The sequence below is a fragment of the Scomber japonicus genome, chromosome 4 (assembly GCF_027409825.1).
Source record: "Scomber japonicus isolate fScoJap1 chromosome 4, fScoJap1.pri, whole genome shotgun sequence".
In the NCBI taxonomy this organism is placed as follows: Eukaryota; Metazoa; Chordata; class Actinopteri; order Scombriformes; family Scombridae; genus Scomber; species Scomber japonicus.
Window position 1 is genome coordinate 27,694,827 of NC_070581.1, and position 15,206 is coordinate 27,710,032.

Sequence of the window (15,206 nt, forward strand, 5' to 3'; positions counted from 1 at the left end):
CTGATAGTCAATATTAGTCTTTTGTTAAATATAAGTTACCATTCAGTCTGTAATATCAATGATGTGAGTGCTAATTTATGGAGATTCCTCTTTGATGACATCTATACACATAAGAATACAACTGTTTTAATATTCCTACTTTCTGGTATGCCTTTAATTGTAAAGACGAATCCTGACTTTTCTGCACATATACAGTACCAGTGAAAAGTTTCCCATTCACTTGAATGATATATTGTTTTCAAACTTTTGACGAGTACTGTATAACAAGCTGCAAGTATCACCACTGACTGACTTCATGCTGTGGGTCATGGCAGAAGGTTTCCTGTGTTGGAAAAAATACTGTTTCAGAAACTTTCACATCCTGCCAATAGTACAATTCCAAGGGGAAAAAACAGCATCTTGGCATGAAAGTAGATTTTAGGATATTAAATATGGCTTAAAATCTTGGCTATTAGTAATGGGCTTTAGAAATTAAACCATGTCAGTGAGGTCCTGGCATGTATCCAAATTACATCAGAAACAGGTGAACCAACTAATTACCACAGCTGTTTTCCCCTTCCTGTTTGCCTCATAAGTGCTCTTATGAAAGTCAAGATGAAACAAAACAGATCTTCCAATTCCCTGAAATTGTGCGTTATAGCCTAATTTTAGTATGTTAAGGCTGCTGCTACAAACTGTGAACCAGATCTTGATTATATTGAGTAATTGAAGTGTCCGCTCTCAAATCCTTGTGTATCTTCTCTCTGCAGATGTGGATGAGTGTGCAACTGAATACAATGGTGGCTGTGTCCACGAGTGCATCAACATCCCAGGAAATTACAGGTGCACATGCTATGATGGCTTCCGCTTGGCACACGATGGGCACAACTGTCTAGGTGAGTGTGTGTGCTAAACTGTTTTTCCAGACTTTCAGTGCCTAACTTGTCATTTTCTTCATTATGCAGGAAAATGTTATATAAAGGGCTTTTTGTCAGGAGAACATATACATTAACCTTCATGTGTCAGATTTCATTCTCAGTCTAATGTAACCCATGCGGTTGCATAAATTCTTCACTCTACATGTCTAATTTCACATAATGGATGCTAATTTATGTTTGGGTGCTGTATTATGTATTATTAGACTGCTCGTTTCACATAGCAGGCAGTCTCCAAATGTGTTTTCACAAGGAAGGAAATATATATATATATAAAAAAGAAATCTTGACATGGTCTTAAAACATCAAACTTCCCACTCTACTTCCTAGCAAATCAATCAGAAATACCTAATTAGATAGATTCGACAACCCAAACAAAGTAACTCACAGATAGATTTAAAGCATTCCCCATGCAAAAAAAAAAATCCTAATTACAGACCTAACTTTCCTAACCCGATCAATCAAAAGGCACAGCCTCTTCCCAAATACAGTAATCTCTACGACAGCCTGGTGGAAAGCTAACACAATCACTAAAATCATCCTGTAAGTACAATCCAATTTGGCACAACCCTGACTTCCTGTCTGGCAACGCTCCCATTCACTTTCCCACATGACAATACAAAGGAATCACTCACTTTCATCTCCTTTTTGAAAAAAAAAAACTGATTCATTCAACTTTCAACACACTAATCCATAAGTATGGAGTTAGGGAGACATCTGCTCTTTCAGCACCAACAACTTAAATCCATCATTAAATCAAAGATTAATATAACCAACAACCCACTCCACCCCTCGAGACTAGCTGAAGAAATCATGAAGATCACAGACTCCAAAAAAAAAAAAAAAAAAAGAAGATCTTTAAACTCTATAAACTTCTATCCAGCTCAGATAACTCTATAAAAATCCCAACTCCTTAAAGGGAAAATGACCTGGCTATCCCTCCCAACCCCAACCTCTGGACACAAATCTGTAAAAATACCTTCTCTATGACGAGTAACTGTATAAAACTATTCATAGAACTCGCATCACTCAGCAAAAAATGTTAGAAATGGACTGAATTGACACAGACACTTCACACTGCAGTTAAGGTAGCACTGACGATTACTCTCACTCAACCTGAACATGCCAACCAGTTGACTCTTTTTGGATAGTTGCCACAAATAAAAACTATTTATTTGGTTGCCGAATCGCACAATTTAGATCTAGAAAAATAGTTCTGCTGAACTGGAAATCAAAGCAATCATTACACATCAACCACTGGACCAACCTCTTCATAGCACTGATTACAATCAAAGGTGGTGTATCATTAACTCATTATTAATCTAGTTGCTAGTTTTATAACCGCAATGGTGATGATGATGCAATAATGATAATAATATGCCGATGGAGTTTTATTAATTAATTAATTTCTTCCTCACCTTGTTTTCCCTCTCATGATTGATTGTTCATTTTCTCTTTCACTGTATTGTCACTATTTATCATCCTTTTTTTCTCTAAAATATGATTAAATTGATGATAATTGGTAACCATAATAATACATACTAATGCAAATATATGGTAATGGTGATAATAGTGGTTGTGCAGCCAACTCCAAAGTAATGCATCTCAAACAATATGGTATAAGATGGTGATGCTGATATATTATTATTATTATTATTGCTGTTATAATAACTATCACACATTCTACTATTGTCTATTATGGACACTGATATTGGTGGGATGAAGATGATGATGGGGTTATCATTATTATGAAACAATATCTTAATATTACTTTAATTTTGATGATCATGATGTTGATCAATATTGCTATTATATTAGATTGCTACTGATAGTACAAAATTAGTTATAATCTAATAATATGATGATTACTATTATGCTTACAATTGAATTCACTAATTATATCCAATAGTAAGATGATGTTGAATTTTATACACATGATATTATTATTAGTAGTAGTATTAGTATTAATAACAATAGCCCATTTATTTAAGTATTAGTTTCCACATTCTTTTCTTTCTTTTTATCTCTCTTTTTTATATCTCTCTCTCGCTCGCTCTATTTATTTATTCATTTATTTATGTATTATTTACTTGCAAATTTATGTACCACTTGGTTTGCATTTTTTTTTTTGTCTATCATGTTTCATTTTGTAAAACCAAAAGATAGCTCTGCATGACAGGGCCATCTTGTACCTGGCTCAGGAGGCTCAGGGGCCCGAGGGTCTTGACTAGTTTAGAGGGTCTCTTCTTCTCCCTCACACACACATGTGCATCTTGTATTAAGCCAAAATGTTTAGAATTTATTCACTTTTTTTTGGTGTTGCTGTTTTGTTTGGGTTATTGGATTTGTTGCTTCTCCTACACAAAATAAAATAAAGTAAAAATAAAGGGGGGTGAATTTATGAAGAGCTTGACCCTGAGCTGGGAGCTCTGAGTGAGCTGTTAGCCGAAAGTACTTTCCCATGGTTTAATATTTCACCAGTGTGCCATTCATATTAGCCTCACAGAGAGCGTATTACACTTAAAAGCTTATGAAATGAAGGAGAAAAAAAACCCTTCCTGCTCTTCCTGCTGCTGGGAGCTACTAAACATAGACATCATCCACCAATGCCCCCACCCCTTTTTTTCTGTCTTTCTATCTTGCCTACTCTCTTGAATCCACCCAACTTACATTCCTTTGTTTTGTTTCAAAACCCCCAAGTCAAACCCTGCTGCTCTTCAAAAATCATCTCCCTCTCGGTTACAAGCTCAGCGTGATGCAGACTGGGCTTGCCCTGGTCGTTGCTGTGAGTTTGTTGTAGAGGAAAGTAACCGGGGACTTGCTACAGAAGATCTCGCGTTGAGGTGAAGTGATGACAGAAAAACCTTATCAGCACTTAACAATGATTCACTGTGAAAGGGCCTTTACATGCGGGCACACAAGACAACACACTCATATCAATCCCACATTCACTAGATGAACTGCATGTAATGCTGGGATTACAGTACACTGGAATGGAAAACACACATCTTTAGATCGATAGTAAACCTGTTCTAACTTGACAATGCCCTCAGTGTCTCAAGTTCTCTCTCTCTCTTGCACTCTTACTGTCTTTTTCTCTCTCTCTCTCTCTCTCTCTCTCTCTCTCTCGCTCACTCTCGCTCTCTCTCTCTCTCTCTCTCTCTCTCGCTCACTCTCGCTCTCTCTCTCTTTCCCTTTCTTTCTCTCTCTTGTTTTTTTTTTTTTTGCACATAAACTTATCTACAGTGTAAAGCGGGGCTATTTTCCAAGCCATTTAGCAGCAGCATTCAGTAGTGCGTGGATCATTTGCTGTGTTGCGGATCAGCTCCCGCCTTGCGTGCAGGTGTGTAATTGCAATATATGGTTGTGTGGCTGCTGCTGTTGCATCAAACAGAGCTGCATCCATCGATCTCTTTGATATAATTTGTCATCTTGAAACACGCACAATCAAACACCGAGGGAGCTTCTGCCATGTTTTATTTTTACAACAAATGACCTGCATGCAAAAGGGCAGAGACTTAACGGGAAGGCTTTGGATTCTGTCTCAGAAATTCTCTTTTATTCCTGTGAAGATATCGATCTAATTAATTATTAAATAGGCTCATGTTTTTTTATTTCAGCATAGCAAACATGGCATAAAGACGCACTGAATGGTGGTGAATATATGTAGCTGTCAAGTACAAATCCAACTCTTGCCTTGAGACATGAAAGGACTCTAAAGACTTCTTCTTCTAGAGAATTTAGCTCACTCTAATGCCCCTGCTCTGCTCTGCTAAGGGAATAATCCTCAGCACAAACACAAGAGAGGAAAGGAAGAGGTATAGCCTAGGTTTCATGTTAAGGCCCCAGCTTCCTCTTCCAGGTTTAAGCTCCTTTTTGGCCCCTGAGAAAAAGATTAGTCTCCTTGGTCCTGGAGTGGAGAGCCTAAGCAGCTGGTTCCCAGACGAGGTCAGACCCTCAGAGCCCTTATAGACCAGATGTGCCCGGGGCTACAGAAGAGGAGACATTCACTTGATCTTCAAAAGTTCACATTGAGTTTAGAGTCTGAGATCCTGAAGGTGCTTCGCATTGGATTTACCCTATGTTGTTCTTTGAAAAAGCTCCAGCAATTTTGTATTATTTCCTCTGCTTTTCATGGTTTCAGCAGAGTAGAAACTCACAGTTATATCCATAACTTCTGCTTTTAGCCCCCTAAGGCTTTGTTCCTGTCTTTAGGCACGGGTCTGTGCGACTGTCAGGTCGGGGACATGAGTTTGGCCAGAGCACACGCATCCCTGCCGATGTATTCTTTGTTTGCTCGCCGCCGCACGTGCCACATGACTCCTTGTAATTGGATGTGTTGGCAGCATAATGACATTGGGCGGTGGCAGAAGGCGGTGGAGCATGAAGCAGAACGCTGCCTCGTGCGCCTCACCGGGGATGCTCTGGTTTCTGAGGTCTCTCTCCTGTCTGCCCTAAACCCCACAAAGATGTCAGGAAGTCAGCTAAGTGGAAGCAATGCAATATCACAGCACACTGCTCCTGTCTGTGTGGAGTGAGATGTCACTCACTGTATAATTTACCTCACAGGGAGCTATTGTACCCACTCAAAACTCACACTGAAGAGAGGTAGTGAAGCATATAAGAACCTGATTACATCTTTTATAACTGTCACGACTATTATGTTGTGGAGGTGAGGGAGGGGTGGTAGTTAATCACCACACCTCTTTCATGGCGAGGCTGTAAAGGATTTTTAGAGTCTTAGGAAAAACAGAGGAATCAATGTCAATTTAATCTAAAACACACATCCTCTTTACAATGAAAACCAGATGTAGGAAGGCTATTAGTTCCCCGCTGTAGCACCACCGTCCCCACATTTATGACCTACGTGTTTTGGTTGAGGTCCTTCAGAAACCTAAATATCCTCTTATCATCGCTAGTTCATTAAACTCTCTCAAGTAGCTTAATATCATAAACATCTGCACAAATACTCCCTGTCCACATAACCGCAAATCACAACATTTCACTTCTATCTGGAACTAAATGACAAAAATAAAGATATTTCTTTTGTTCCCATAAAAATGGTAATGCCACAATCTAATGCAGCCGTGAGCGTGACTCACTGGGAGAAACAAAGACTTGAAATAGACATTACAGATGTTCAACAGAGCGCCACCATGCTGAAAAAAGCAGAAGCTTTTGTCAGTTCAGTGTTACTTATATCCATCATTCTCTGCTCCGTCATGTCGGGACATTTTGCTTCATGTTGCCAGAGGACTGATTTGGAGCTCCACACACACAGCTTAACAGACCATGTTCCTTTGATTTCTATTGACCAACACTGATTTGATTTATATTGATTCAGGAGAGCTCAATTCCCTTTGCAATCTATAGGGAAATGAATGCCCTTTTACTTTAACCTTCCCCAAAGACGTTACATGATCTATAACACAAAAGCAATGTCATTACAGCTTTGAAATGTGGTTTTGAAGAACAGCTTTGAAGAAGAAAGTAAGAAAAGGTCACGTTGGTTAATGCTGTTTAGCGTTTTGCTAATGGCTGTAATTTTATAATGCCATTGTTTTGTTTTTGCCAATTGCATTGCAAATGTCCTTGAATCTTTGATAGAAAGGATTTACCTGTCATCTACCACATAGTCTCTGAGTTGATGACTGACTGACTCTGTGTGTCAGTCTGTGTCTTGTAATCCTCAGGGATCGTGTTGCAAGGTTGGCTAATCAAATAGGAGGTTTCAGGGCTGATGTATTATTGACCAGGTTCTGATGGGAAAAAGTAGTCATCAAAGAGTGTTACGCTGATTTGCTCCGCAGCCTTTGCTTTGCTCTTAAACGTATTCCCTTTAAGTGCATTGGCCTCTCTTCCAAAGCAGTGATGATAACTTTCTGTACCTCTTCACCTTTCGAGAAAGCATTTGATTCTAGCCTGAATGAGGTGCCTTTACCACCTTTTCAAAGGATAGTTTCACATTTTAAAACAAAAGGCACGTTTCCATAGGAACATTGAAATAGACTTTGCATGCTGTCATTGTTCCTTCAGATCACACTGAACATTTGAGGTTCCCCTCCAGATGCATTTACAATGTAAGTGATGGGGACAAAATCCACAGTCCACATTGAAAATAAATCCACATTGAAAGTGATCTCTTAATGGCCAGTATGATCAGGAGGAGTGATTGCAGCAAAACAAACAAAAAAACCCAAACAAAAACGTGTCAATATTCATTTTTTGTGAGTTCATGAGTATTGTTGAGACAGACTTGAAAAATTGTGAGCCCATCCTTTAACCCCTGGATATATAGGATTGAGTTGGGGCAATGATGATCTGGTTAACCCCTCTCCCATCATACCCAGAGGGGTTCAGGAAAGTACAGACACTGCTGGGGCTTAGCACTAACCCTCCTCACTTCCCTGCTGCAGATGCAAATACCCCACTCTCTCCCCAGTGAGCAGTCACTTTGCTTTTGTTGTGACATGCATGGATCAGGTTTCCACAGTTCAGAGGAGAGGAGCTGGAGTGATGAGTTAAAGGACAGATTTGAGATTGGTGCATTAGCTGGCTCCTGAAGACTACATCGACACACTCTCTCTGTCTTCTCTCAGGATTGTTCAGTCCCATCCACCATGAAATGAACAATTCCAGCTGAGCCCACTGGCGATGGGGCTTTAAGGGAAACTCAAGCCTGAGATTGGGCTTAGGGATGTAAGCATCAAGCAGACTGGGAGCCATCAGACGTCAATGCAAGGCCTCTTGTCTCCTTGGCATAATGCTGTCCACCCAAACACTTATCCTGGGGTTTTGTTTTTAAAATACTTCCAGACTTGTTTTGAAGGAACAGAGAAATACCATTTTCGCATGATCGTAGCTCATAGTTTTTCATTTAGGAAAGAACTCAGCAAGACATTGGACATGGAATCGAAGTCTGTGCTTATTTACCAAAATGGTTACCTTGGAGACGGGCCCAAAGTCGAAAAAGTCTGAGTTCAATCAAAGCTGTATTAGTTTTGTTTATGTAATAGCATAAAAAATCAAGCCTCACTGCTGATTTAAGAATGAAATGGTACAGTAAACAGAGATTTTATTCATGTTTGCTTAGCAGATGTGAATCAGTTAGCTTTATTAGACACAGTGGGCCAGGCAGATAGGAAGCGCTGGGGCTAATAAATTGTTCAAAGCTAAGCTGTACTGTAAGTATCTTAATACATCAACCTCCAGTTTGCAATAGTCAGACATATTTCTATGATTTAAGAGAGTGTGTATTTTGTAGATGAAAGATCAGGACTTCCTGCAACATATCAATTTGTACAACCTCAGTTGACATGTGTAAGACTAAAGCTGAACGTTGTTAACTCAAAGTCTGTATCACCGTCTGTGCTCTCAGTTGTCCTCTCAGACTGGGTTCAAACCTGGTGCTGTGGTCACTGTTCAGTGAAATGGGTGAAGAAATGTGCTATGTCACTGAACTTGAAGCGACAGAGAGAAAAAAAGCAAATCCTTTAATGTTGTTTAAAATAAGGAGGGATCTTGTTATAATTGGAGCTCTCTGTGTAAGTGCCGCTCCTTCCTCACTGATACTCATTGAAGCCAAACTGGTGCCTGTTCATCTGCACATGGCTCCGATTTGCTGCCTTATTAAAGAGTGTTTGCCTCCTCAACTCCTGTAAATGAAATGCCCAAAGAGGCCAGTGTCCGTCCACTCACCTCCTTGTCTCTGGTCTGTCTAGACCGCAGAGACAGTTCTGTCTGTTCCAGACAGAAGCCAAGCAGTGGGATGGATGCATGGACAGCTTTGATGACAGACAGCAGTAGTTTTTCACTCGCTCCCGCTGCAGAAAAACTCTGGGTCAGTAATAAATGCCCCCTAAGTCGCTGAACCTTTTAAAAAATAGGAGAGCGAATGAGTTGAGCATTTCTCCAAAATAAGGGTTCAGGAGTTTCTGTAAGGCAACCGCCATGTTTACATGGCTCTAAAGCTCTGTGCAAGGCCAAATGTTATATATACAGTCAAGGCTATCTGAGAAACCAGCGGACATGGCCTCCGCAAACACAACCAATCTCTTAATCTCTCTCCATTTGAACCTTCCTTTTCCCTTCGTCTCTCCGAGTAAAGCAATGATAGAGCAGAGACATGTATCATTTTTCAGAAGTGAAGCAGCTCTTTTAACTTGATTAAGACATTTTTTTCCATCCTCTCAAGGGAATTAAAAAAAAATGTTTTAAGTCCAAATAACATGAGCACTTCTCCTGGCCATGCCAGAACCCCTTTCCGCTTGGAAATATTTGCTTTGGACGCCAGCCTTGCCCAGCACACAACACAGGCAATTATGGGAGCTATTTAAACAGGAGAGATCTACTGACAGGCGACGCCTCATTTGGAGGGATGAAGGTATCAGGAAATGAAACCTTCATTGATGCGCTGAGGGTATGGAAAGAGAATTCCCCCAGGCCCTTTGAGGGTCGTTGCATTTTGTGCATGCATTGAGGACTGTTGTATTTGTGTAGCCTTAACATTTTTGAATTTTTGGGGTTCGTGTGTGTGAAGGATAAAGAAAGAGAGAGACTTTTATGCATGTGCTAGAATGTTTTCCCCTATGAGTTGTGGAGATGGAGTTTTTTTGTGCCTGCTAACAGTTTATCTGCAAAGGTGCAGCTGTAGGTTGCTGGCAGCTCTTCTCTCTGTTGCTGCCACTTTGATGATGGAGAGATGAGACCGTGAGGTCAACACCAAGACAGCCACACAGTTGAATGAAAGCCTGCCAAACTATTTTTTAAGTTGTCCTCCTTTTACCCTGACTTAAAGTCTAAATGTTAACTTTGCGCTGGTTCACCTGCAGAGTGATGTTTTTCCCATCAACCTCAACTGACATGACAAGTTGTTTTTAGAGGAAAGAGACAGTTTTGCTGATGGAATGTGAGAATGGGACAGCAGACTTAGAAACGGTCATGACTGCTACCTGCCACTGACCAACTTATCAATACTTGAGGTTTCTGTCTAGTCAGGTGCCACTTTGTGCACTGTATGTGTGTGTTTGTACACTCGGTGCATCCACATGTCTCTGCATTTCTGTGTGGAAAAAGAAGGGGACAGAGTGAAGTGTAATTTCTAACTCTGCCGGGCTGAGAATTCCCCAGAAAGGAAACTTAATCTAGAGGCCTTCTCAGACTGGACAAATAGACAGTAAATTAGTTTCGCATGACGGTTTATTAAAAAAAAAGCCTTGTGTATACAGCAGATTATTGATGCATTGAGCAGAGGGATGGATAAGGTTCCAGTGTGGTCAGGGGGAAGAGCGAATATGGAGTGTCACCTCCAGAGCCACAGTGCAGTCACGCACAGGGGAGGCTGGGGCCACAAAGTGCTGCAGCCGCCAGACATATAAAAGCAGCAAAAATGACATAAGATCTTTCATTTGGGAAATAAACAAATATGGAAAAAGATTTATAGATGTTTCTCTGCTGTTCATTTATTCCTTTTGTGGAGTCTCAGAATAACATGGGGGGAAAAAAATGTTGTGCCATTTGGACAGAACAGCTGGAAGTGCGTAATTCATTATCAGTGGAAATGAAGTCAGCAACTCTCATTTGTGGTCAGTTTTCCTTTCTTGCCCTGAAAAAGAGAGAGGCCTCAGGCGACACCTTTTATAAATGCTCTGCCTTTGTGTGCGCTTGAGGTGAATTCACATGGTTGCTAGTTACCCTCCTGTCCCCCTTCCCACCCTCTACATCTCATACTCTCTCCCCTTTCCATCTCTACTTTTCCTCTTCCTCCCCCACTTCTCATCCTCCCCACCTCCTTCCTCTCTCTCTTTCTCCCTACATTCCTCCCGTCATGGGGCTGACAGACACTCGTCATCAGCAGGTACTCTGGCCCAGGTGGATCAGGTTTCCCACTTGCCAGGAGATTGTGCTGCATGTGCATTTTTATGGCTTAGCGCTGCACAGTCGGAGGTTTTCAGTGCGACTCTGGTGTGCTGCCATGTCAGATAACCATTAAGACAGACACAGCCTCCACAGACAGCAGACAAACTCCTTTGGCTTTTCATAATGTCCAAAGACATTTTTTATGTGCCTTGTGTTTTCCTTTTGTATGACATTGGCATTCAAACAGCGCTAACTTTGGTGATTCCTTAACTTTGCATCAAGCACCATCAGCAGGTCGATAACTACTTGTCAATCTTTGATTCATGAACTAATAAAACTAATAACATTCTCATCGCAGCCGTACTTGTGTTTATGCTAATGAGAAAATGTTAGCATGCTACCACACTAAAATAAGAGGGCAGGTAAACATGTAAGAATTTAGCTCAAAGAACTACTGTGGCTAAGCACAGCCTAGAGCTGTTGGCATGGCTGTAAACTCTTATTCTTGTACAGAGTCGTATCATCAAAAAAAAATTTCTCTGCTGACTATGTACTAACATTTTACTGAAGTATTATCTAAATGTATATTGTATCACCCTTGCTATTTCTGTGTGATTCTGATGAAAACAGTTAATTGTCATTTACTGGGTTACGATTTGATCCCAGACAACTTTCTGACAAACGGTAATCTGTGTTGTTCTGTCTTGAAGTGATTTTTATTAATTATGATTTACTTGCCTGTCTCCCGGCAGATGTGGATGAATGCTCCGAAGGCAACGGTGGATGCCAACAGATTTGTGTCAACATGATGGGCAGCTATGAATGTCGCTGCAGAGAAGGTTTCCTCCTGAGTGACAACCAGCACACCTGTATCCAAAGACCTAAAGGTTATTCACGGACACACACACACACACACACACACACACACACACACACAGACACGCACACACAGACACGCACACACACACACACAAACACATTGTTCAGAGATTGCTGTGCATTTAACTTCAGACTGGATAGTTTGTGGTAATAGCTCATTATGTTACATAATATAAGAGCTACTTTTGAAAAATATGACAACTAAACAGATTTAAACTGAGAATGGGATTGGTACATAAGAGGCCTAAATGAAAGCTGAGCAAAGGTAAGTATCTGCAGTCTGAGGGTAGAAAAAAAAAAGAAGAGAGAATAAATCTCTTTTTGTTTTCCTCTCCCACCCTTTCAAATTGAACCAATCTAGTGCTTGGCAGCGTTTTAGGGTATTGGTGGTATAAGAGTGGTCTGCGGGGTACTGTGAGCAGAGAAAACAATTAAAGGTGTAGCCTGGGGCAGACACACCTTTTGTTTATAGAGCATTCCTGTGGGATGGAGACAGGGAAGGTACAGAGCCAACCTAGGCTTACCACTCACACACAGGAGCACTGAATAGATACATTCATAATGTCATAGCTGTATTCAAAATAAAGTGAGCTGTCAGGAAAATATCTCTGCTAAGCAAACTGTTATAGAAACAACATCACAGTGATTGTAGTGTGTAACAGATAGTCAAGAATGTTAAAATCACAAATATATATTATATGTGATAAAGATCCATTCCTCAGTTTTACCAGATTTTTTGCTGAAAGTTTTATTTTATTTTATAAACAAACTGTACTACATGTTGCATGTATCTCTAAATCAGCAGAAGGTAAGTGTTGTATTTTTGCAGCTTTGGTATGATGGTATCCAAATGTTGTAAAAATGATCTAACGAAATGAACTGTGCTGGTTTGAGTTTCATTTGGACAGTTGTTATTTTTTCTTGTTTCGGCCTTTCCATTGTTTGTGCCAAAGATATTCTGATGGAAGTGTAAAAAACTAAATTTGCTCAACTCAGCATAATTTGAATTTGATGTTGTTGATGGAAATTTAAATGATAATGATGGCAGCACTTCAGCTAAAACATTTATGGACATATTTACAGTATGGAAAACTGAACTTAAGGCCTTTTCTGGGTGTTCCTCATAGCAGAAGTTGACTGACAGCTGAGAGCCAGTGTTGCTAGGAGACACACTGTCAACTTCCATAGTGAACTACTGACTGGAGCACGTTATTATCATACATCCTATAAACTTTGATAAAAGGCATTTTTCCCTGTTTTTAACAAGCCCATAGATATTAACTATATCTTTAACATTAAACATCCAAGTTAGGCTGCCTAGCTGACACTAAAAGTTTCATTCATGTTCATTTTACAACCTCTACTGAGTTATTGACATGTTTTTCACAGTCAGGTCAGCACTTATTAAAGGAGGAGGGGCAAGTTAGTGTTAGCTGAACTCTATATGGTGATACCAAGACTGTCAAAACCATTTCTGTGACCTCCGTACTTCATGACACAGAGTAACCTACAGAGTAACCTACAGAGTAACACAGTAATGTAGGGACTGTTCAGATGATAGATGGGACTAATGCCATGTTTATGTCATTGTAGAAAGCATAATTAAGACTTTCCTCCAAGTTGTAAGTATCACTGGGAAAGTAGAATTTTCTGAAATATCAGATATATCCGACTTGGCGCTTAATGATGTGAAAGTACGTAAAAACCAAGCAAGCATGGATGCCTCACATCAGCCAAAGTCTGTTGTTCAGTTGTACATGAACACTAAGAATTCCTTAACATGGGAATCTCCTTGAGCCTTTTCATTTGACATGGTGTTAATACAACATAAGCATTGCCTAACAATGTCAACCCCTCAGCTGGTTATCTGTCTGTGTGGCTGTTGGAATTGGTGTGATATTAGAATTCGGCCACACAGATGTTCAATGTCTGCTGGAGTTAAACAATCATGTCCCTGGAGAGTGTTAATGCAGGACTTACTATCACTGCAGAATAATAAATAAAATGTTTGTTTTTTTCTTTTTGGTCAGTACAATTTTGACCAAATAAGTGCACAAGTAAAAACAAACACCACTGATTTCTATGCAAAGATAAATTTGGTTTCAGTTCTACTTTAAAAGCAGACACTGTTGGAGACGTGTTTCATTTGAATTTTGATTCCAAAATATAAATGTTTGAATTTTCTTCCCGGAACTTTTCTGTGCTGTGGTGTCACAATGAAAATGAACAGCTAGTATTACTATCGCAAAACACATCTATCCAAGGATTAGTTATCTAGCTATCTTCAGACTGCTCAGCGCTGCTACAGTTCTGGCTGAGACTGTGTGGTAGACCTTTTGGTTTCAGGGGTTTATAGAAGCCCTTCGTCTTGTAAGTATCGTTTAATCTCTGCCCTCCTTGTCTCTCCTCTGTCCCTTGAGATTGAAATCTCTCTTTTTTTTTTTTTAAAGATTTTTTTGGCACAGACGCCTTTTATTTAACAGTAGACAGACAGGCCAGTCGGCTGCGTATGTGGCATGCGCTCTAACCACTCGACTATCTGCACACCCTAAAATCTCATTTTGGAGGGAGACCTGGCCAAGACAGCACATCAGTTGCAGTTAAAGGTTGAATATGTAGAATATTTATTAAAAGCTATATATTTTTAAAAAATAATACAGCCACGGGGCGTTTTGAGGGGTACAGAATGAAAGTATTGCTTTTCCATAAAAAAAAAAAAAATTTGTCTGAATTAATAATTTTAAAATTTTTTGACGGGTTCGACAATGACGTTCTGACACGTTCTGTGTACATTGTACCAGCCAATTAGCGACCGGAATTGCGGGTTGCCAGGGTTGTCTGTTGTTCCGGTGCAGCTACTGTAGGCTGGCACTGGGTGAAATGGAGTTGTAAACAAGCAGAGCCGTGTTGGACTTACTAAAACCAGCGTTTTTTGCTCTCAAATACAACTTTTCATCACAAAACTTCGAAGGTAAGACAGAATATCTGTTAGTCGCTGTAAATAAATGGTTGTTTACCTTTGTATTCTTTGGCTGCTGGTTCACTGAGTTTTTAGCGCAATAATAGTGGTACTGTTGAACTCGCCAGGATCTTAGCTTTCATATGAGATGCTATTTGTTTGTGTACCATGAAGTATCAAAACGGTAGCAATGGAAATGTGGAGAGTGGGTTGACTTTCTGACGCTATTCGGATTTTGATATTTGATCATTAACCTCTTAACGCACGCTGTTCCGTTCACGGGACGGGACGGATGTTAGGAGGTAGCCACACGTTCTTCTGAATGTTTTAAATACTAACCCTTAAACATATATACTCATGCCGTACATTGTTAGAAAGCTTAGATTCTCCCGATTCATTCAAGACCACCCACGACTTATATGGTTGCTCACAGCCGTAATAGTATTAGCGATTAGCTCAGCTAGCCACTCAGCTAAAGTAAGCTAACAGCTACAGTGCCTACATACCTTCAAAGTCTTCCCTTTATCCACAACGATCATCTTATGACTCAGGACTTCCTGTACAGCTCGCCAAGTATCCATTCTTGTGAAATATGA

General features: G+C 40.1%; 1 protein-coding gene across 1 annotated transcript in view; it reads left to right on the forward strand.

The window, feature by feature from the left end:
- The window catches only part of scube3 (signal peptide, CUB domain, EGF-like 3), a 69,489-nt gene that overhangs the window by 16,739 nt on the left and 37,544 nt on the right, over positions 1-15,206 (forward strand). Inside the window, exons 3-4 of the mRNA XM_053317167.1 lie at positions 750-875; positions 11,525-11,659. Of these exons, the coding sequence (XP_053173142.1) occupies positions 750-875; positions 11,525-11,659 (261 nt within the window). The remainder of the gene's footprint in view (positions 1-749; positions 876-11,524; positions 11,660-15,206) is intronic.